General features: G+C 39.4%; 1 protein-coding gene across 1 annotated transcript in view; it reads right to left on the reverse strand.

Moving 5' to 3' along the window:
* Positions 1-6,339: 6,339 nt before the first annotated feature.
* The window catches only part of BRDT (bromodomain testis associated), a 48,342-nt gene continuing 32,809 nt past the window's right edge, over positions 6,340-21,872 (reverse strand). Inside the window, 4 exon segments of the mRNA XM_072968229.1 lie at positions 6,340-6,491; positions 14,058-14,232; positions 14,756-14,961; positions 20,530-20,630. Coding sequence (XP_072824330.1) covers positions 6,408-6,491; positions 14,058-14,232; positions 14,756-14,961; positions 20,530-20,630 — 566 coding nt within the window. The 3' untranslated portion in view covers positions 6,340-6,407.

Consider the following 21,872-nt stretch of genomic DNA (forward strand, 5'->3'; position numbering starts at 1 on the left):
AGGCTTGTATTTTTTAGGGAAAAGAGAGAAGGATGGGGAGAGGGGGGTTGTGCTTTTCCTGTACCTGCTGCTCTGCTCTTCCAGGCCTGCATCAAGACAATGGCCTTCTCAGAACCCTCATCCTGCCCCACAAATCTTTCTTGTAAGTACTGATGAGATCTGTGAAGGACAGCCTTAAAGTGGCTGCAGATTTCTCGTGTACTCCAGGGGTTCTGTGTTCTCAAACCCACCCACACCCAGCCTATCGCTGATTTGTTGCTGTTCCAGGTGACGTCGCACTTGGTGGCATCTGCCTTCGGTCATCCAGTGCATATGTCATGTCTCTCCTTTAATGTGCTTGTCTTGTCTTAGATTTCAGGTTACATGGTTACCCCGCAATGTCAGCCCTCAGAGTAACTTAAGTTGTGAATTTAAAGATTTTCTGGGCTTTAAAATTTGTTATAATGGTGGGTGAAATGCCTTTTCCAGCTTTCTGATCCCAAGTGGAAGCCTGAATTCCTTAATTTTAAAAAATTGAAATATAATTGACATATAGCATTGTATGGTTTTAAATATACAGTATAATGATTTGCTAAATGTATATATTGTAAAATGGTTACCACAATAGCTTTAGTATTTTATTAGTTTTGAGTATTACCTTTTGTAAATTGAAATTTAAATGCCATAATCATAAATGTATATGAAGTCATAAGAGAAATAATAGAAGCTATGTACACTTTATCTAGCATACTTTATGTTTCATAATTTTACCATGTATGTAGCTTTGTGTACCCCCCAGCAAAGTCAAGAGTACAAAACAACTCAATTACCACAAGGATCCCTCTTGTTGCCTTGTAATAACTATACCCACACATTGTCCAGAACCTCTGGTAACTGCTCATCTGTTCTCCATTTCCAAAATTTTGTCATTTCAAAAATGTTGGGTAAGTGAAATCATGTAGTATATATAATCTTTTGGGATTTCTTTTTACTCAGCCTAATTCCCTAGAAATTCAAGGTATTGCATGTATGAAGAGTTCATTCTTTTTTACTGCTAAGTAGTACTCCACAGTATGTTCTACTGTTTACCCGTTCACCTATTAAATGACGTCTGGGTTATTTCCAGTTTTTAACTATTACCAAAAAAGCTGCTATGAACATTTGTGTACAGGTTTTTGTGTGAACATAAGTTACCGTTTATCTTGGGTAAGTGCCCAAGAGTGCAATTGCTGGGTCATATGGCTTTGCGTGTTTTGTTTATAAGAAACTACAAATTGGTTTCTAGAGTGGCTGTACCATTTTACAGTCCTACTTGCAATGTACAAGTGACCCAGTTTTTCTCCATCCTTGCCAGCATCTTGTGTTGTCACTGTGTTTTTCATTTTAACCTTTCATGTGTGTATTTGCCATTATGTATTTTTTGGTGAAATTTTTTACATGTCTTTTGCCTATTTTCTAACTAAATTTTTTAATGGTCATTTTGAAAGTTCTTTTTATATTCTTTATGCTATTTCTTTGTCAGGTATGTGGTTTGCAAAAATTTTTTTTTCTAATCTGTAGCTTATCTTTTCACAGAGCAAAAGTTTTAATTTGAGGAGATCTAATTTATCAATTTCTAATTTATGGATTATGTTTTTGGTACCAAGTCTAAAATCTCTTTGCCTAACCTCAGAGCCTAAAGTTTTTTTCCTAGAAGTTTTATGGCTATAAAGTTTTCGTTTAAGTCCACAATGCATTTTGAGTTAATTTTTGGTTAAGATGTGAGATTTCAGTTGAGATCGGCTTTTTTATTTTTATTTTTGCCTACGGATATCCAATTGCTCCAGCCCATTTGTTGAAAAGGCTATCGTTCCCTCCTTCCTCCACTGAATTGCACCTTTGTTCACAATCAACTGAGCATATTTTTATGGTTTTGTATCTGAGTTCTCTGTTCTGTTCTGTTCCATTGATCTATGGGTCTACCCCTTCACTGATACATTTTCTTGATTACTATAGCTTTTTAGTAAGCCTTAGTATCATACAGAACAATTCCTCTCACATTATTTTTTGTCAATAGTTTATTCTAGTGCCTTTCCCATTCCATATTAGAACAAACCTGTCTATGTCTATGAAAAACTGCTGGGTTTTTTATAGGATGTGCATTTGAGAACTGACATTACTATGTTGTCTTCCAATTCATGAGCACAGTATCTCTCTCCATTTATTAAGGCCTTTTAAAAATTTGTTCCGTAAGTATTCTGTACTTTTCAGCATACAGAACCTGTTTCTGTTTTAAGTGTATACCTAAATATTCCATATTCTTTGGAGTGATTATAAATGTTACTGCTTTCAAGTTTTCATATGCTCATTAGCATAGAGATTGGTTTTTGCGTGTTGATTTTGTATCCTGTGACCCTGCTTAATTAGGTCACTATTAGTTGTTTTTTTAGATTCTTTGGGATTTTCCATGTGGAAAATCATGTGCAAAAACTCAGCAGCTATTCCTTAAAGCAAAATTAATTTAGAAACTGTTTAAACATGTTTTAAACTGTTTAAACACTAAAGTTACCCAAAATACTATAGCCTATGGTGAAATCCTGCAGCCACTTGCTTTAAAGTTAGAAATAAGAATGACTCCTGTTCTTCTGTTATTTAACACTATTTTGGGAAATTATAGCTAAAGAAATAAAATTTAAAAACCCCACCAAAACCAGAGTTTTATTCATTTCCAATTTGTGTATCTTTTTTTTTTTTTGCCTTATTACATTGGCTAGAATTTCTAGTACTATGTTGAATAAGAGTGGTGACAGCAGACATCCTTGCCTTGTTCCCAAATGATGAGGGAGAGCATTGTAACTTTCATCATTAACATTAGCTGTAGATTGCTTTGTTCCTTATCAATTTGAAGAAATGTCCCTGTATTTCTAACATGAAGTTGCTTAATAATGTGAATTGGACTTTGTCAAATGCTTTTTGTGTCAATTGATAAGATCATGTTTTTTTTAATGTTTATATTACGGATTATACTGATTTTCAAACACTGAACCAGCCTTGCACACCTCAAATAAATCACAGTCATGGTGTGTAATTCTTTTCATACACTGTGGATTTGGTTTGCTGGTATTTTTGTTGAAGATTTTTGTGTCTAAGATCATTAGAGGTAATGTTCTGCAGTTTTGGGGTTTTTTTTTTTTTTTTTGGTACTGTCTTTGATTTCAGTATCAGGGTAATATTGGCCTTATAAAGTGAGTTGGGAAGTGTTCTGTCTTCCTGCTGAGAAAATTTGCCCTATTGACAAAAATTACAGAATAGACCAATTTCTGGAAGAGGCATTTTGTGGAATATATTTTTTCTGGAAGAGATTGTCTTAGACTGGTATTAATCCCTCTTTAAATGTTTGGTATAACTTTTCAGTGAAATCATATGGGCTTGGAGATTTTTTTTCAGAAGCTATTAAATTATGAATTAGAAACTTTTTAAGGTACTGGGCTATTCGAATTATTTCACATTGAGTTTTGGTGGTTTTATGGCTTATGAGGAACTGGTCCGTTTCTTCAGCTTTAAGTGTGAAGTCATTTGTATTATTCCCTTCTACCTTTTAACGGTTGTGGGGTTGGTAGTGATTTGTGTCTCTCTGTTATCCTTCCTGGAGGTGTATGTTTTTCTCTAATCACAGTTTCACGGGTGCGGAGCAGGCAGTCCGATTAAAGAAGACTGGAGTTTTGCCAAGTGAACACAGCAAAGAAAGGAGCCATGGAGCGAAGAGCGCACGCAAAGGAGTGAGTACAAACAACAAAGCACCTCAGACTCTGGGTAAGAGAGAAGAGAGGGCGCAAGGGGAGAGGAACCCTGGAAAGGATGAAGGGACTGGCGGCCCGAGGGAGGTCTGATGATTGCTGGAGTCAAGGGTCTACCCAGACTAAGCCAGAGAAAGACAGGTGTCAGTAGTTAGACGAGGATGCTTGAAACTGAGACGAAGGAAGAGCTGTAGCTGTCGGCAAAGACAAAGGAGTGGCTAAGGTTGATCAGATACTAAGATCATTAGCAGAGAGGTCAAGGGACTGAGAAGGTCAATTAGGGAGTGACAGTGAAACAGCGACTGAAATCTCTGGGGAGCAAGGAGGAGTGAACCAGGGATGGTAAATGCCGATGGGCTTACAGTCCAATGATCATGAAAAACTTAAAGCTGGGGTCCTTAGTGGGGAGCAGGGGGTGGGGGTGGGGTAGAGTACAGTCTGCAAGTAGCACTTCAAAGGGAAGAAAAACATTAGTGAAAAAACTGGCACTAAAATAGGAGCCTGTAGAAGAGAGCCCGGGTTCAGCTGGAGCAGGGGTTCTCAGACTTCGGTGTGTGTTACAACCACCCGGAGGGCTTGTTGGCTACCGATGGCTGGACCCCACACCCAGAGGCTCTGCTCAGTAAGTCTGAAGCCTGAGAATCTGCATGTTCCAAGTGATGCTGACGTGACCCAGGGACCACACGTCCAGAACAACTCAAGAACAAAGAGATGGGGGTAGAAACAAGCAAAAAGGTTGATTTTACAGGGAACGTTGTTAACGGAAGTAAACTCCATGCAAGAAGTTAAGAGAAGCCAAACATTTGTTTTTACTAAAAAAATAATGCATAATCTAAGAAGGATCAGTTATAAATCGGTTAAACACTGACAACTGTAACACAGTGCTCTGTTAAGGGCTCCAGGTGTTTATAGGAAAACATCAAGTTGACCATTGAATGTAAAAGGATATGCTAATGAAGTTGAATTTTTTTTTTAGATGTAGACAAAGATCATTCATTGAGCAGTTTTATTAGTTATTTAGAGGCAGCTGTTGAAAGATTTAATATGTATTTGACGAGGTAAATTCTTACTATTTTCATTCTCTTCAAAATAGAATTTTCCCACAGATCTTAAAAGCATTACAGAAAATACTGAAAAGTCTAAAGAAAAACAAACAAAACACCTTGCAATCCCAGCACCTAGCAGTGACCACCATGCATTTCCGACGTATCTAAGATTAGAACATATATACATACATATTTATATGATCTTTTTAGGAAAATAGCAATGCGTACTGTTTAGTATATACATACAAACTTCCTGGCTAAAAATACAGTTTAACAGGTATAGATACGACTATCACTTTAATTCTGGCTGTTTCATGAAGGTATCACCACCATTTTAGCCACTAGTTAGGTTTTTTCAATGGCTGATAGTTTAAAGATATTTCAAAAATTTGTAATATTGATTATAAAAATAAATGAAGCCAAGAAAACTTTTTCTTTCTCTCTGTAATACACACTTTGAATGTTTTACTTTAGATGATATTGGAACAGTGCCTGAATGCTACACTTCAAGAGTTCAAAATTTTGAAGTACATGACGCTAATACACATGATTTAAACACACCTGCAACTTGAGAATGATGAAACAGAAGGATTTTACAAATTTAAATAAAGACAACTATAGCTAAGTAAAAATTTAGACACCCACTACTATCACATGTGCATAGTAAGAAATGTGTAAGTTCTTACAGAAACTTACATACATAATGAAGGTTTAGTGTTCGTTATTTTGCCTCAAATTCAACATGTATCAAACCATAGGTAGTATTTTCTTTAAACTAATTTTGACATCAACTTTGAGTACAGAACCGCAGAGAATCTTACATAACCTGACACTTAAAGAAACCAAGTATTAGTTGTTAAGAGGGTCTAAATATTTCTGAAGGCAGACAAATACTTGTTTTAAAAGTTAAAAACTTTGGTGATCATTTTGTAATATATAGACATATTGAATCACTATGTTGTACACCTGGAACTAACATAGCATGCAGGTTAATTATCCTTTAATTAAAAATAAAAATAATAAAAATAATATAAATACATACATACATACATACATACATACATACATACATACATACTACAGGTAAGCCCCACATTCTGCCCCACAGAGGTGTGTTTCATTGAAAGAAAGCCAGGACAGAATCACAGCACAGAGATATTATTTGCATTACAAAAGGAATCTTCACTCCATAAAAAGAAGCAGGTTTAAACTCCATTAAATGACAACTTCTTCTAAAAAACAAACTCAACAGGCACTGTTATTTTTGATATCCTTATATATTCTTAATTTTTTAAACAAGAAGGGACCATCTCTTTTGGATTTTCATTACTTAGACAAAGCCTAAAATATACATAGTAGACTGTTTGTAAAATGAATAACTTCTGGGAATTTATTGAATTTTTAGGGATCCAGAACTATAAAATTCCTGTAAACTATGTCATTAAAAAAATGAACATATAGCTATTAAAAAATGTAAGTGAAAATTGTTTAATCATCTTACAGCAGTCAAAATACAGTATAAGACTGGTATCTTGGTGTCTGAAAGCAATCATTTTACCATATGCAGTTTAATCTTTTATGTTATTCATTGTAAGTTGATGGTTAATTAAAAACCTGAGTTTTAATCAAAGTTGTTTTCAAACATTGTCATAATGTCGCTTTGAAGAGTCATATCAATGGTACCAGCCATCTGTAGAAAGGAAGGGAAAATGTAAATGTTACTTAAAAGGTTTATAACTTCATTATATTACATTTATATAAAAAATGATTATGCAACATTTGGAACATACAAAATGAATGCAATTTATTTAACACAATGGATTTGTACACAATTTTAAATTTCTGTTCAAATACTACCTTATTTTTGTTAAAATATTGTTCACGTGATAAGTAAGAATTAAAACGTAACAAAAACACAATGAACAAGTTTAACCTCTCTCTCCAAGAGAGAAAATTCTGTGTTAATAGAAACATGAACTGAGATTACGTGGTTTCACGGCTCTTTCTGGCCAACACAGTGCTAGACACAAAAGCCTGTTTTCTGAATGAGCTAATACCTTACCTATGTGAGAGAGCTGTAACACATAGTGCTGAAGCCTGGGGCATTCCTTGATTCTGCAAATGACTGACTGTGACCTAAGGCAAATTAGCTAACCCAGGCATTTTATGTATATTTATTTTATACACAGATATTTATGAAGATGATCCAGATTGCATGTATAACACTCAGCACAATGTTGTTTAATAAACGCTAAGAAGCTATTTAAACTATATGCAGATGACATGTTACTATATATAGAAAACCCTAAAAGGTCCACACAAAAACTACCAGAGCTGATCGAAGAATTCAGCAAGGTAGCAGGTTACAAGATTAACGTTCAAAAATCAGTGGCATTTCTTTACACTAATGATGAATCAACAGAAAAAGAAAGTAAAGAAACAATCCCCTTTAAAACAGCACCCAAAGTAATAAAATACCTAGGAATAAATCTAACCAAGGAGATGAAAGAATTATACACAGAAAACTATAAACCATTGATGAAGGAAATCAAAGAAGACTTCAAAAAATGGAAAGCTATCCCATGCTCTTGGATTGGAAGAATCAATATTGTTAAAATGGTCACACTGCCCAAGGCAATCTACAGATTTCATGCAATCCCTATCAAATTACCCAGGACATATTTCACAGAACTAGAACAAATCATAATAAAATTTATATGGAACCAAAAAAGACCTAGAATTGCCAAAGCATTGCTGAAGAGAAAGAAAGAGGCTGGAGGAATAACTCTCCCAGACTTCAGACAATACTACAGAGCTACAGTCATCAGGACAGCATGGTATTGGTACAAAAACAGACATAGAGACCAATGGAACAGAATAGCCCAGAAAGGAACCCACAAACTTTTGGTCAACTCATCTTCGACAAAGGAGGCAAGAACATACAATGGAATAAAGACAGTCTCTTCAGCAAATGGTGTTGGGAAAACTGGACAGCAGCATGTAAAACAATGAAGCTAGAACACTCCCTTACACCAGACACAAAAATCAACTCAAGATGGATCAAAGACTTAAACATAAGACAAGATACAATAAACCTCCTAGAGGAAAATATAGGCAAAACATTATCTGACATACATCTCAAATATTTTCCCCTAGAAGAAATAAAAGCAAGAATAAACAAATGGGACCTAATGAAACTTAGAAGCTTCTGCACAGCAGAGGAAACCATAAGTAAAACAAAATGACAACCTACGAAATGGGAGAAAATTTTTGCAAATGAAACCGACAAAGGGTTCATCTCCAGAATATATAAGCAGCTCATATGACTTAATAAGAAAAAATTAAACAACCCAATCCAAAAATGGGCAGAAGACCTAAACAAGCAATTCTCCAAGGAAGACATACAAATGATCAATAGGCACATGAAAAAATGCTCAATATCACTAATTATGAGAGAAATGCAAATCAAAACTGCAATGAGGTATCACCTCACACCAGTCAGAATGGTCATCATTCAAAAATCCACAAATGACAAATGCTGGAGAGGCTGTGGAGAAAAGGGGACCCTCCTGCACTGCTGGTGGAAATGCAGTTTGGTGCAGCCACTGTGGAAAACAGTATGGAGAGTCCTCCAAAGACTAGGAATAGACTTACCGTATGACCCAGGAATCCCGCTCCCGGGCACATATCCAGAAGGAACCCTACTTCAAAAAGACACCTGTACCCCAATGTTCATAGCAGCACTATTTACAATAGCCAAGACATGGAAGCAGCCTAAATGTCCATCAACAGGTGACTGGATAAAGAAGAAGTGGTATATTTATACAATGGAATACTACTCAGCCATAAAAACCGACAACATAATGCCATTTGCAGCAACATGGATGCTCCTGGAGAATGTCATTCTAAGTGAAGTAAGCCAGAAAGAGAAAGAAAAATACCATATGAGATCGCTCATATGTTGAATCTAAAAAACAAACAAACAAAGCATAAATACAAAACAGAAACAGACTCACAGACATAGAATATAAACTTGTGGTTGCCAAGGGGGAGGGGGGTGGGAAGGGATAGATTAGGATTTCAAAAGTGTAGAACAGATAAACAAGATTATACTGTATAGCACAGTGAAATATACACAAGATCTTTTGGTAGCTCAGAGAAAAAAATGTGACAATGAATATATACATGTTCATGTATAACTGAAAAATTGTGCTCTACACTGGAATTTGACACAACATTGTAAAATGATTATAAATCAATAAAAAAAAGTTGAAAAAAAAGGAAGCTATTTAAAATAAGTATAAGAAAAGCTAATTAAGACAAAGAAACAAATGCTCCCTAGCTCTACTCAGAAGCCTTGTCTACACGCCCTGGTGAAGCAAGTCAGTCTTTGCTGCATCTGAAATGACACAAACTAGGGACGTTTCAAAAATGTTTCCGTTTGTTTTCATCAGGAAGCAGCAGCAGCCCGGAGGAGGAGGTCAGAGCACCAGCTGGTGATCAGCTGGTTGACTTCCTGGACAGGAACCGTGTTCTCTGGTTACGTGGGAGGTTTAAGATTATGACTTACTTACCAAAAGGACATTAAAGCTATGTGTGACTCTTTTAAACTATGATAATTTCTTTAAATATGCCTTAGACATAAAAAGATAAATTCTTAAGATCTTAACCCAGGCTGCTTTCCTAATGTCCAGCCCGAACAGTTCCTCAAAAGTTCTATTTTAACCTTCCAATGGGCTGGGTACATTGTCCTACTTCATACATTACTGACACTCCTTTAAGTATTCACACATACTGCAAAATTCCAAAAAGGGGTAACAAACTTGTTTTATTTAAAAGCACTCTTCTTTAGATTCTCATCCATCTTGACTAAATCTATGCTTGTGGAACGATTATTGATACAGAACTGGCTGCTGTCTCTACCAATTACCCTTCGATACCACTATTAAGTACTAACTACGGATCTCTGCAGTTGACACCATCACCTGGATATTCCTTTCTCAGTGGGCCTGTGTACACTTCAGCCACTTAAGTTTAAGATCAAAAACCAGGCCGAGGGAACGGGCATGAGGTGAATTCTTGGGCACTCCCCTTGCATCGAGTGACTGCCTCTGTGTACAGGATGGACCTGGCAGGGAGCAGCAGCCTGAGTCTGGGTCATCAGGGATGACAGTAGCAGCTCCGGCGTCAGGCTGTTGCCCGTCAAGCTGTGACAGGCGGCATTTTTAGTCACATTTCAGTGGGTTCCAGAAAAATGCTGGGGATATTAGAAATTATACCAGGCTACCTGGTAGGCTGTTATTAGGTGGCAAGTGGGTGGCTGAGACACCACCTGTGGGTGCCTGGCGTCAGGCCTGTGTGAGTACCCAAAGGAGAGATCCTGGGTCAGCAGAGACATACTTCCAGCAGAGCATTAGTCAAGTTTCAGTAAAGAGCTCCTAACACACAAGCAAACAAGGCAGTATGAAAAATGTGCTGTTCAAGTTAATTAAAATTAAATAATACAAGAACTTTAGTTCCTTACTTACATTAGCCACGCTTCACGTGCTCAGTAACACGTGGCTACTGGTGTGTCTGACCGCACCGAGCATGTTCCTCTCGCTGCAGAGAGCCCTGCAAGTGCACCCTGCTCTACAGTAACGCCACCCGTGTCATAGCACTGCTGACTGCGGTCTGTTTCTGCCTTCATATTATAAATGAGAAGCTGAAAAAAAGCTGGGATATTGTTTCCTAGGAAATTTATTTGTATCATAGTCAACACTATAGCCAAAGCCAATGGATTTTTTCTTCTGGAGCTAATGTTCCTATTATGTCCTATGTATTCACATGACTTCCCAGGATTACAAAAATATCCAGCACCCAAAACAAGGTAAAATTCATAACATCTGGCATCACTGGTTACCAGGTAAGTAAAGAAGCAGAAAAACATTATCTGTAGAGGAGATTAATCAATCGATCGAAATCAACCCAGAAGCGACGCAGATGTCAGCATTAGCAGAGAAACCCATTAAACAGCTATGATAACTGCATCCTATTTGTTCCAAGTTTAACAGAGATACAAAAAAACATTAAAAGACCTGAATCAAACTTCTGGAGATGACCACCACTATGTCTGAGGTGGGACAACCAGGGGCCCAACATAAAGGGAATTGGAGTCACAAAAAGGAGAAAAAGAGGAAACACAAAAAATATGAAGAAATAATGGCCAAAAATTTTCCAAGCTTGATAAAAACTACAAACACACATCTCCAATAAGCTCAACAAAGCACAAAGGAACATGACAAAAACAGTTACTGAAAATCCAGTGATGAATAAAACTGTTAAAAGTGGCCAGAGGAAAGGCATGTTTTATACAGAGGAACAAAGATACCAAATTTCTCATTAGAAACAAAGCAAGCAAGAAGACACTGAAGGCATCTTTAAAGCACTAAAAGAAAAAGTACTAACAATCTAGAATTCAATACCCAGCAGAAACATTTTTAAAAATGAAGGCAAGTTAAAAACACATCCACACCACAGACTCACAGACATAGTAAACAATCTTATGGTTACCAGGGGGAAAGGGGTGGGAAGGAATAAATTTGGGAGTTTGAGATTTGCAAATGATAACCACTATATATAAAAATAGATTAAAAAAACCAAATTTCTTCTGTATGGCACAGGGAACTATATTTAATATCTTATAATAACCGTTAATGAAAAAGAAAATGAAAACAAATGTGTGTATATATATGCATGACTGGGACACTGTGCCGTGCACCAGAAATTGACACATGGTAACTGACTGTACTTCAATTAAAAAAAAACAAAATGAAACACATTCACACAAAAACCTACACACAAATGTTCATAGCAGCTGTATTTTAAATGCTGAACTTTGAAGCAACCAAGATGTCTATCAGTGGGTAAACTGTGGTACATTTATACAATGGGAGATTATTCAGCACTCAAAAGACGGTAGCTATCAATCTATGAAGACACAGGGAAACTTCAATACTTATAGCTAAGTGAAAGAAGCCAATGTGAAAAAGCTGTGTATAGTGTATGATTTCAGATGACATTCTGAAAATGGCAAAACTATGGCGATAGTAAAAAGATCAGTGATTGGCAGGGGTTCAGGAGGGAGGGTGAACAGCAGGAGCACAGGGCCTCTCAGGAGAGGGAGGGCACTCTGGTGGCACCATAATGGCTGCTGTACGTCACCGTACATTTGTCAAGAGCGATGAAAAGTACAACACAAAGCGTGAACCTGATGTGAGCTATGGCCTTTGCTTGGTGAACTAAGACTGCCAGTGACGTATCCATGCGGGTCCACAGACTGTGCAGCGAACGCACCGCACCGATGTGGGATGTGACAGTGGGGGGGGCTTGCGCATTTGTGGGGGAAAGGGAGGAACATGTGGGAACTCTTTATTCTTTCATTCAGTTTTGCTGTGAATCTAAAACGCTCTAAAAATAAAGTATATTAATGGAAAACAAAGGCCAAACAACGCTATCTTCAGACACACAAAAGCTGAAAGAATTCGTTACCAGCTGACCCACATCGCAAGAAATGTTAAAAAGAGGTCCCTCGGGGAAAGGAAGATTACACCATTCGAAATCTGGATCTAGACAAATGAAAAACACTGAAACGCTAACTACGTAAGATTTTTTTCATATCATTTAAAACTTTTAGAGATAACCTGACTGCTTAAACAACAGCCTAAAGCCTGGGAGGGGAGGCATGGAAGCACACTGTTGCAAGGCTATTGTGCTAAATGTGAAGAGGTATAACGTAACTTGAAGGAAGACTGTGACAAGCTGAAGTAATACGTTAGAAACCCCAAAACAACCACTAAAGTAAAAACAAAGAGTTACTCGTAATAAACCAATGAAGGAAATAAAATGGAATCACAAAAAATACTTGCTTAATCTAAAAGAACACAGGAAAAATGAGAAAAAGAAAAGAACAGACGACACAAACAAAAAAAAGCAAGGCGGTGGACTCAAACTTAACCATATCAGGAACCATACTGAACATAACTGGTTAAACATTCCTATAAAAGGCAGAGACTGGATTTTTTCAAAAAAGGCAAGATTTCACTACATGTTGCCTGCGAGAAAATCACGTTAAACATAAAGCAGAGGGAAGTTAAAAGTAAAAGAACGGAACACTTTCGCAGCATGCTAACACTAGACATAAAAAGGTGAAACAGTTGTATTTCAGAGGAAGTGGTACCAGCAGGAATAAAAGTCATTTTGCAATGAGAAGGAGGTCAGTTAATCAGGAGGACACATTAAGCCTAAATGGCTATGCATCTAGTGACACCTTCAAAATCCATGAGATAGGTGGACAGAACTACAAGGGTAAAAAGACCAGTCTGCAGTTATACGATCGTAGATGCCAGTGCCCTTCTCAATATCTGACAGGACAAGCAGGCAGAGAATCAGCAAGAACTCAGCAGATTCGAAAAGACACTATAAATCACCTTGGCTTGTTTAATACTCTGCCCACCAGCAGGAGAAGACACATTCTTCTCAAGTGCACAGAGAATTACTTACCAAGGTCCAACATCATCTGGGACACAAAACAAGTCTTAGTGACTTTAGAAGTATTCGAGACATTATGTGGTCTCTGACCACAATGGAATCCAATTAGAAATCATTAATTTTCTATTATTTTCACTAAGCCAAAACATCTCCAAATATTTGGAAACTAACTAACACATTTTTAAACAATCCATGGATAAAAGAATGAATCAATTCTACTTTTTAAAACATCACTTTCTATATATTTAGGAATCCTAAACACAGGTCTCTTTTCAACTCATACAGGAGGTTTACAGATTATTCAGGAGGAATAACAGGAAGTGATTTTACCTATGTGCCAGGCATGTTTATATGTGCTGAGTATGTGTAAATTCATTTCACCAGTCACCTTTACTATTCCTACTTTACAGGTAAGGAAACTGAGGCACAGGGAGGTTAGATAAATAGCCCAGTCCAAAAGTCTAGTAAGTGGCAGAACCAGGATTTGAACCCAAAGTCTAGCAGCTCCAGGACTGGTGCTCTATTATTACAGTATACTTGTGTCTTTCAACTATGAAATTTTAATTTTAATCTGATTTTAGAAGCTGACCATCACTACAGAGGTAACTCTTCACTAAGGAGGTAACTGTCACTGCAGAGCCACCGAGAATACAGTTTCGAACATGTGAAGACACTGCTGTTAAACCCTCCCTTGTTGGTTAGACTCAGTAAACTGGAGTCCACTCACTGCTTCTCGTCTCCTCCGCTCTTGCTCTTTCTCCCTTGCTAAGTTCCGGTCTCTGAGAAGCCAGAGTCTGCCTTTATCTTGAGCTTCCAGCGACTGCTGATGTTCCTTCTGCTCGGCTCCAAGACACTTGTTTTGCATTTTATTTGGAAAAGGTTCTTGAGTGCAGCCATGGTCACTTGAAGAAACAGTAAAGTTCAAAGTAGGTTTCAAGCGCCTTGAAAGTTTTTGTTACTAACATACGTTGTTAAATGAACAAATAAAATGCAATGTTCTAGATACCCTTTTTCAGATATTATGACATTATTTTTAAGATTTATTTTTGATGTCAAATTCTACATCAGGCAATCTCTGTTAACGAAGAGAAAGTTTTGGAAAACTATGACCAAGATTTACCATTATCTTCTTATGCACAGAATGGAAACTATATGAAGACATTCCTGGAAAATTATAATGTTTTTGTAACTTAGCAGTATTAGAATCTTTAATAGCTTAATCAATCACTTGACTATTTCTGTCCTCTCCAAAACAGATACTACTACTTACCAAAAAACAATCAACAAAAACTTACTTCCTGCAATTATACTTTGATCTGTGGTCTACTAACTGCTGAATTAGTCACTTGCAAAATAGAAATTTAATGTATTTTAAATACATGTCTGTGTCTCCCAGAGCCTCCATTAACCTGGTAAGTTACAGACCTCTGATTTTCCTGAGGTGCCTGAGAGTCCTTTGTATTCTGCTCCAGATGTTTCCGTATTAGTTCCTGTGTGCGGGCTCTTACTTCCTTTTCTATCGCTGCTTTTCTGAACTGGTTGAAGAGCTCATCTGATGATTTCATTGCACCTGATGTTTTAACTGGTTTGCCTAAACTTTTCCAAGAGTCTGCATTCTTGATCTTTATATCCTGAAACAAATATCTGATTCAGTTTATGTCTAAAGATGACAACTAAATTTTGGAAGAAAAGCAATATTTTTTGATACAGTAATGGATCAAAAGTAAAGATTCCAAAGGCTTCAGGTAATTTTACTAAACTTAAGTTTAGTAAACATGTTAAAGGTTTCTGAAGTTAGAAATAGCATAACAGATTAGCTAAATTCAATTATTCATCTAAGATCAAATTAAAATAGCATGCTTGACAATTATTTCAATTTAATGTAAAACATATATGTTAAGGGTATGACAATCTGTAAGAAATATAAAAATTAACTGATCACTGTAATCAAGATATTTATCAAGATATTTATGATCCTATGGGGAAAATAAAGCAAAAATATACAAACGATTAATCAGAGACAAAGTAAGATAATGCCAGAGTTTTAAAACCTAGTTTTCTCAGTTGCACTAGACATTTCAAGGGCTCAATAACCGTATGTGGCTAGTAGCTATCATTTTGGACACTGGATATTACATGTCTAGATGGCCCTTCTAAGCAATTAACCTGCCACATTCTCCATGATAGTTAATGTTACACCACAAACGTGCCTTAGTAATTTTAAGACTGAAATCATGTCAAGATTCTTTCCTGACCACAATGAAAATAATAGAATACCTAGCATGTGTACGAAACCACAAAAGCCCCCAAAAAGTCAAAGCAATTTTGAGAAAGAACAAAACTGAAGAGATCACGCTTTCTGACTTCAAGCTATATTACAAAGTTACAGTAATCAAAACAGTATGGTATTGGCATAAAAACAGACACACAGCTCAATGAAGCAGAATAGAGAGTCCAAAAATAAATGCATGCACTTACGCATTCACAACAAAGGAGTGAAGGATATAAAATGGGGACAGGACAGTCTCTCTAATATGTGGTGTTGGGAAAACTGGCTAGCCACATGCAAAAGACTGAAACTAGACTACTATTTCACACCATACACAAAAATCAACTCAAAATGGATTAAAGGCTTGAATATAAGACCTGAAATCATAATTATAACTCCTAGAAGAAAACACAGGTGCTAAGCTCCTTGACATCCATCCTGGTGATGAGGTTTTGAATTTGACACCAAAAGCAAAGGCAACAAAAGCAAAAATAAACAAGTGGAACTACATCAAACTAAAACGCTTCTGCACAGCAAAGGAAACAAACACAAAATGAAAAGGCAGCCCGCTGGGTGGCAGAAAATGCATGCAAACCGTGTGTCTGATAAAAGGTTAGTACCTCAAATAAAGAACTCATACAACTCAACAGCAGAAAAACAAACAAGCTGAAAAAAACACGGGCAGAGAATCTAAACTGACATTTTTCCAAAGAGAACGCACAGATGGCCACTAAATCCATGAAAAGGTGCTCAACATCACCAATCATAATGGGATATTAATCAGAAGGGAAGTACAAATCAAAGCCACGATGAGATACCACCTTCACACCTGTCAGCATGGCTACTATCAAAAAGACAAAAGATAACTGTTGGTGAGCATGTGGAGAAAAGTGCTGGTGGGAATTTAAATTGATATGGCTGTTATAGAAAACAGCACAGAGGCACCTCAAAACCCAAAAAGTGTAACTGCTAAATGACCCAGCAGTCCCACGTCTGGGTACACGGCTACAGGAAATGAAAGCAGAATCCTGAAGAAAGATCTGCACTCCCCTGGTCACTGCAGCGTTACTCACAACAGCTAAGACTGGAAGGAACACACGGGCCCGTCAATGGATGAATGGGAGAAGAAAATGTGGCATACGTACACCGTGGAGTATTATTCAGCCATAAAAAACCAAGGAAATCTTGCCACTTGCGACAACACGGATGGACTTTGAGGGCATTATGCTAAGTGAAATTAAGTCAGACAAATACCATATGCTCTCACTTATATGTGGAATCTTAAAAAAAAAAAAACAAGGAACAACAGCCCCCCAAAAAAGCCCCAAATTTATAGACAGAAAAGACTGGTTGTTGCCGGAGGAGGGGGTGAGAAGTGGGCAAAATGAATGAAGAGAGTCAAAAGGCACAGATTTCCAGTTGTAAAATTAGTCCTGGGGATGTAACGTGCAGCAATGGTGACTACAGTTAATAAGGCTATTATATATTTGAAATTTGCTGAGAGTAGATCTTACAAGTTCTCATCACAAGAAAAAAAATGTGAACGATGTTGGGAGAGTGACAGACTAGACTTACTGTGGGGGCAATTTCTCAATATATACAAATATCAGATCTTTAAGGTGCATTCCTGAAACTAGTAATGTCTGGTGTCAATTCTACCTTAAGTTAAAAAAAAGAGCTCATCTGCTTGTCAGCAGTGAAGGAGAGGGCCATGCGGCGCCTAACCACCCTAACTTCCTGGTTTTGGTCACCGCCTCCGTAGTAAGTACGCTTGCTCGCTCCTTTCTTTTGTTTCCATGAACCATTAGGTCGAAATTTGTCCACGGTCTCAGGTAAGGCAGAAAGAGAATTTGTGACAAGAGACATCCTTCTTAATTTCCGGCCTGAAGTAATAAAAGGAGTCAGACAGCCCTCCTCACCCCGACCACACAAACGCCTTCACCACGGGCCGCCCAGCTGTGCTTATTAAGTCCTTCCTCTATGTTGCCAATTAAACCTGTCTTTGTTCCTATCCACGGAATGGGCTGTTCAGACTTCGTTTTTTACTGAGTCAGCAAAGAATCTTGCCTTCAGACAGAGGTGTGGACCAGGGCAGGCAACATCCGGTAGCATATTTACTAGGAAGTGAAGAGAGGATGAAATCCTGGTCTCTCTGTCCCTGAAATTTCTGTTTAATCACAATGAAATTCTGGCAGACCATCAAACAGGGAAGTTCACGTTTGGGTTTGGAGTTCAGGACAGTTTTCAGGTATCACAGAGAAGAATAAAACGTCTGACAGGCAGAGCTGAGGATGGAAAGCACTCCTCACTGAAGAAAGAACATGACAGTTGAACAGCACAGGTGCATCTGGGGAGGAGTGAGAAGTTCAGTCCCAGTGAGTCACAAGGCAGACAGGGAAGGCTGAGTAGCTGGCTGGCGTCATGATGTGAAGGTGTTTCACCTTCATTCTGGAGCCCAAGTTAGAACCACTGCAGGTCTGTACACACCAGTAATACGCTCAGAGCAGCACACGGGGAGGAGCAGCGCAGGGCTGTTAAAGGCAGAAGCGATCAGAACAAGGAGGGCTCCAGTTAGTCCGACCAGCTGTGAATGTTAGCGAGCTCGGAGTGAAGGCAGTGAGGCCCGGTTTGTGGGGCGGAAGTAGAAAAGGAAATATCTTGAAAGTAAAACCCAGAGAGTTTAGCAATTGTTCGGCTGCAGGGGACTGAGAAGTCAAAAGTGACTAAAAGTCACAGGAAGTCAGGTCTAGAAGTGTGTACCTGAGTCCTCTGCAGAGAGACTGTACCTGGTAACCGACCACCGCGGATGTCCCGTCAGAGAGAAGCAGTGCAAGGCCCTGGCTCCCTCCCCCACCAGGACTCAGGGAAGGAGGCGGCAGTCTTAGACACAACTGGTTCCTCCGACAGGGCAAATTACAGGAACAAGGGAACAATTATCTTCTGGGTAAAATTAAGGCACAGCTTCTCAACTAGGGGTGGTCCTCCTCTGCCCCGGGAAGACATCTGGCAACGTCCGAGCAAGCTTCTGCTTGTCCCACAGTGGTGGGGAGGGTGTGCAGCACCCGGTGGGCAGAGGTTAGGGTTCCTGGGAAGCACCCTACAACGCACAGCCCTACTCCCAGCGGAAACCTGCCCAGCCTAAAACGTCAATAGTGCTATAACTGAGGAAGTCTGGTTTCAAATGTAAGCAGGTGGTGGGAAAATAAGACAAAAGGAATGAGAGAGACCACGGAGATGGCTGGAGAGCTCCACAAAACGTCTCTGTCAAATGAAAGAAAGTAACAGAGAGGAGTCTTGGCAAAAAGGGTAGCTTTTCTTGAGGCAGAAGTAAGAGAACAGCAAAGGTGTTGCTCTGAATAAAATGACAAGAGGCTGGGAGTTTGCTGAAATGTTTTATTTAATCTCAGCCCTTCTTCGGGCAAGTGCTCGAACTGTCTGGGCTACAGTTTATTCACAAAGATCTCTCCTAGCGCCAAAATTCTGTAGCCTCCCTTTCAGGTGAGCGGTCACCTGCTGACGAGTAAGCAAGGGTGGGAAACGACACCAAGAACGGCAACAGTGTTGCGAAGAGAACAAGCCACACGGCCCCATTCCTGCAGAGGCTGTCACTTCAACACCGAGCTCCTGCCACGCGCGAGGCCTTAGGGACAGACAGACAGACAGCGGATGCAGTCATGTCTACCGCCGGCACAGGCCTCAATGGTCTGACACTTTCTGGATGTTCTGCTGTTTATTTTTGCTGTAACCTCTTTGCCCCTTTGAAAATCTTCTTGCTGCTTTCAAACCTGATTATGGGTCAGCCTCGATTACAGTCTTGTTAAGTTAGAAACAAAGATTTTAGTGCATAGTAAACCAAGATTTAATTTGAGAAACTGCTGCATTATGCTTTCCATCCTAAAGAAGATGGATGACACTTCTGTTGTCCAAATAAAAAAACAATAAAATAGCGGAGAGGGCGTAGCTCAGGGGTAGAGTGCGAGCTTAGCATGCATGAAGTCCTGGGTTCAATCCCCAGCGCCTCCATAAAAAAACAGTAACACTAAATTTAAAAAACAGTAAAATAAAATTATGTTGGATATCAGAAAAAGCACTTTTAAAATGGTTCTTATCAATAAAAATCACCCAAATTAAACACAGGACTCTTTGATGATCATAACTATTAGCAGAGCATTATGTATGAAAGTCAGAGATTCTAAGAACAAGAAAACATAAGCGCCAAAGCACTGTGCTCCTTGCGGTGAACTGTCAGACCCCCTAGCACGCCCACACAAAACGATTTGTCCTCTGAAGTATTTACAGTGAGAAAGGAAAGGAACGAATGGAAGGAAAGGAGAGAGAGAGAGGGAGGGAAAAAGGGGGCTATGTGAGTATCTCACTCATGGTTTCTGAGAATTACTAGATTCAAATGTCTAGAACAGTGTCTGATGTACCTAATGCATCCCAAACATCTGGAGTACTTGTTGAAAGAGTGATCAGTGTATGGCTGAAGATTAAGTGCACAAAAGACTCCATTAAGAAATTACCATAACAAATTCTAAAAGATAGTTTTGTAACATGTTTTAAAATCAGGATAGCTGGTAGGGGGAAGGGTATAGCTCGGTGGTGGAGCACATGCTTAGCACGCACGAGGTCCTGGGTTCAATCCCCAGGACCTCCACTAAAAAACAAAAAACAAAAATAAAAAACAAAATCAGGGTAACTGGCAAACATTACAGAATTTACAATTAAACACAAGTATGGGGACTAATGTACAAAGTGGGGACACGTGTTGCTCACAGTTTAACTTTTTTTTTTAACAAATAGGCAAAAATTAGTCTTAGAGATCCAAAAATTCATTCAAATTAGGGCTTAAAATACCTCTTGTACTACTTCCATACTTTGATTTTAAATCCCTTCAAGATTTATGAGAAAACAATAAGATGACTCTTACCTTCTGCATAGGAAGGTGACATTCTGATTCTGGTGCCACTGTGTCGTCACCGCCGGCCTGATGCCACGCAGGCGGGACAGCCAGGCGCTGCTCAGAACCTCCTGCATGCAACAGTAGAACAGTACAGTCAAGACACTGCATCCTGAGCCTCCACAATCGGACCTTTCTCTCCCCTAGGCCACAAATGGCGAATAACTGATGGTTTATGCTTCTTAATTTTGGAGTATTCTTAGTCGGGGAATTGTTACACTGTAAAATAAACATTTTTCACTTGAAACTTACCTCCCTTCCTTTTCTTCTTCTTCGTCTTTTTTGTTTTTTTCTGTCAGCATACAGCACAGCTGACACTGTGGCTCATCCACCAAAACCTACGGAGCCCTGCCCGGGGCGCAGCGGCCCTGCCTGCGCACGGACCTCCGTCCCAGGCGCGGCCTTCCCCGGGCCGGTAGCGGCGACCCTGCCCCCACACCAGTGCACCACTTAGAGGAGGGCGAGCCGGAGCCAACGCAGGGCTTCCAGGGGCAAGTGCTTCCTCGTGGCCAAAGTGAGGACAAAGGCAAGACAAAGAACGGAAGGGGACAGACACAGGACACCTGAAGTCCCCTGTGAGGGGAGAGGAGTCAGACAGGCAATGTCGCATGAGATGACGGGGATAGACTACTCAGTCCCGAGAGATGGGAAGCCTTCACACGAGCACTTCACCCGTTACGAGCGACGCCAGGGGCGGGCTCAGAGCTCGCCCCTCGGGCAGGCCCGGCCTGAGTGACGGACCTGCTCCCGGACTGCTGGTGTGCATGCTGTCGAAATTCCTTACTGTGTGAGCCAGTCTGGAGCTGACTTTTCTGCCACTTGGGACCAAGAGCATCCTCGGGTATGAAATTTACCTGAGTCATTTCTGTTTCAGTTCTCTCCAGTTCTTGTCTGCAGGTCCCAACTAACTGGCTCAAGCTCATAAAATCCTGGTCACCTAGAGTTACGGGAACTGACACCTAAGCCTCTACCGCCCGTCGGTCCCTTTGGTTATCTGGCTGAATCACACTACTTAAACTTGAGGTCTGAAGAAGGAAGGTCCATTAAAGGAGATGAGTGAGCACAGGAGGGTGAGACAAAACACTGTCAGCGGATGCCTGAATGAAAGAACAAAGTTTAAATTTGCGTGTCCCGACCAGGCTCAGCGGACCTACGTCTTCTCAGTTAGACAGGAGTGGAAAAACAGGGAGAATAGCTCTCAGGAGAGAACTACGTCCCTTCTCTGCCTAGGGTCAGAGCAGGAAGAGCACACATGTCAAGACCAGTAAATTATAAATGACTCAGTTGGATGACTAAGTTGGTAAGCGGTGACA

Source organism: Vicugna pacos, chromosome 9, assembly GCF_048564905.1.
Source record: "Vicugna pacos chromosome 9, VicPac4, whole genome shotgun sequence".
Classification (NCBI taxonomy): Eukaryota; Metazoa; Chordata; class Mammalia; order Artiodactyla; family Camelidae; genus Vicugna; species Vicugna pacos.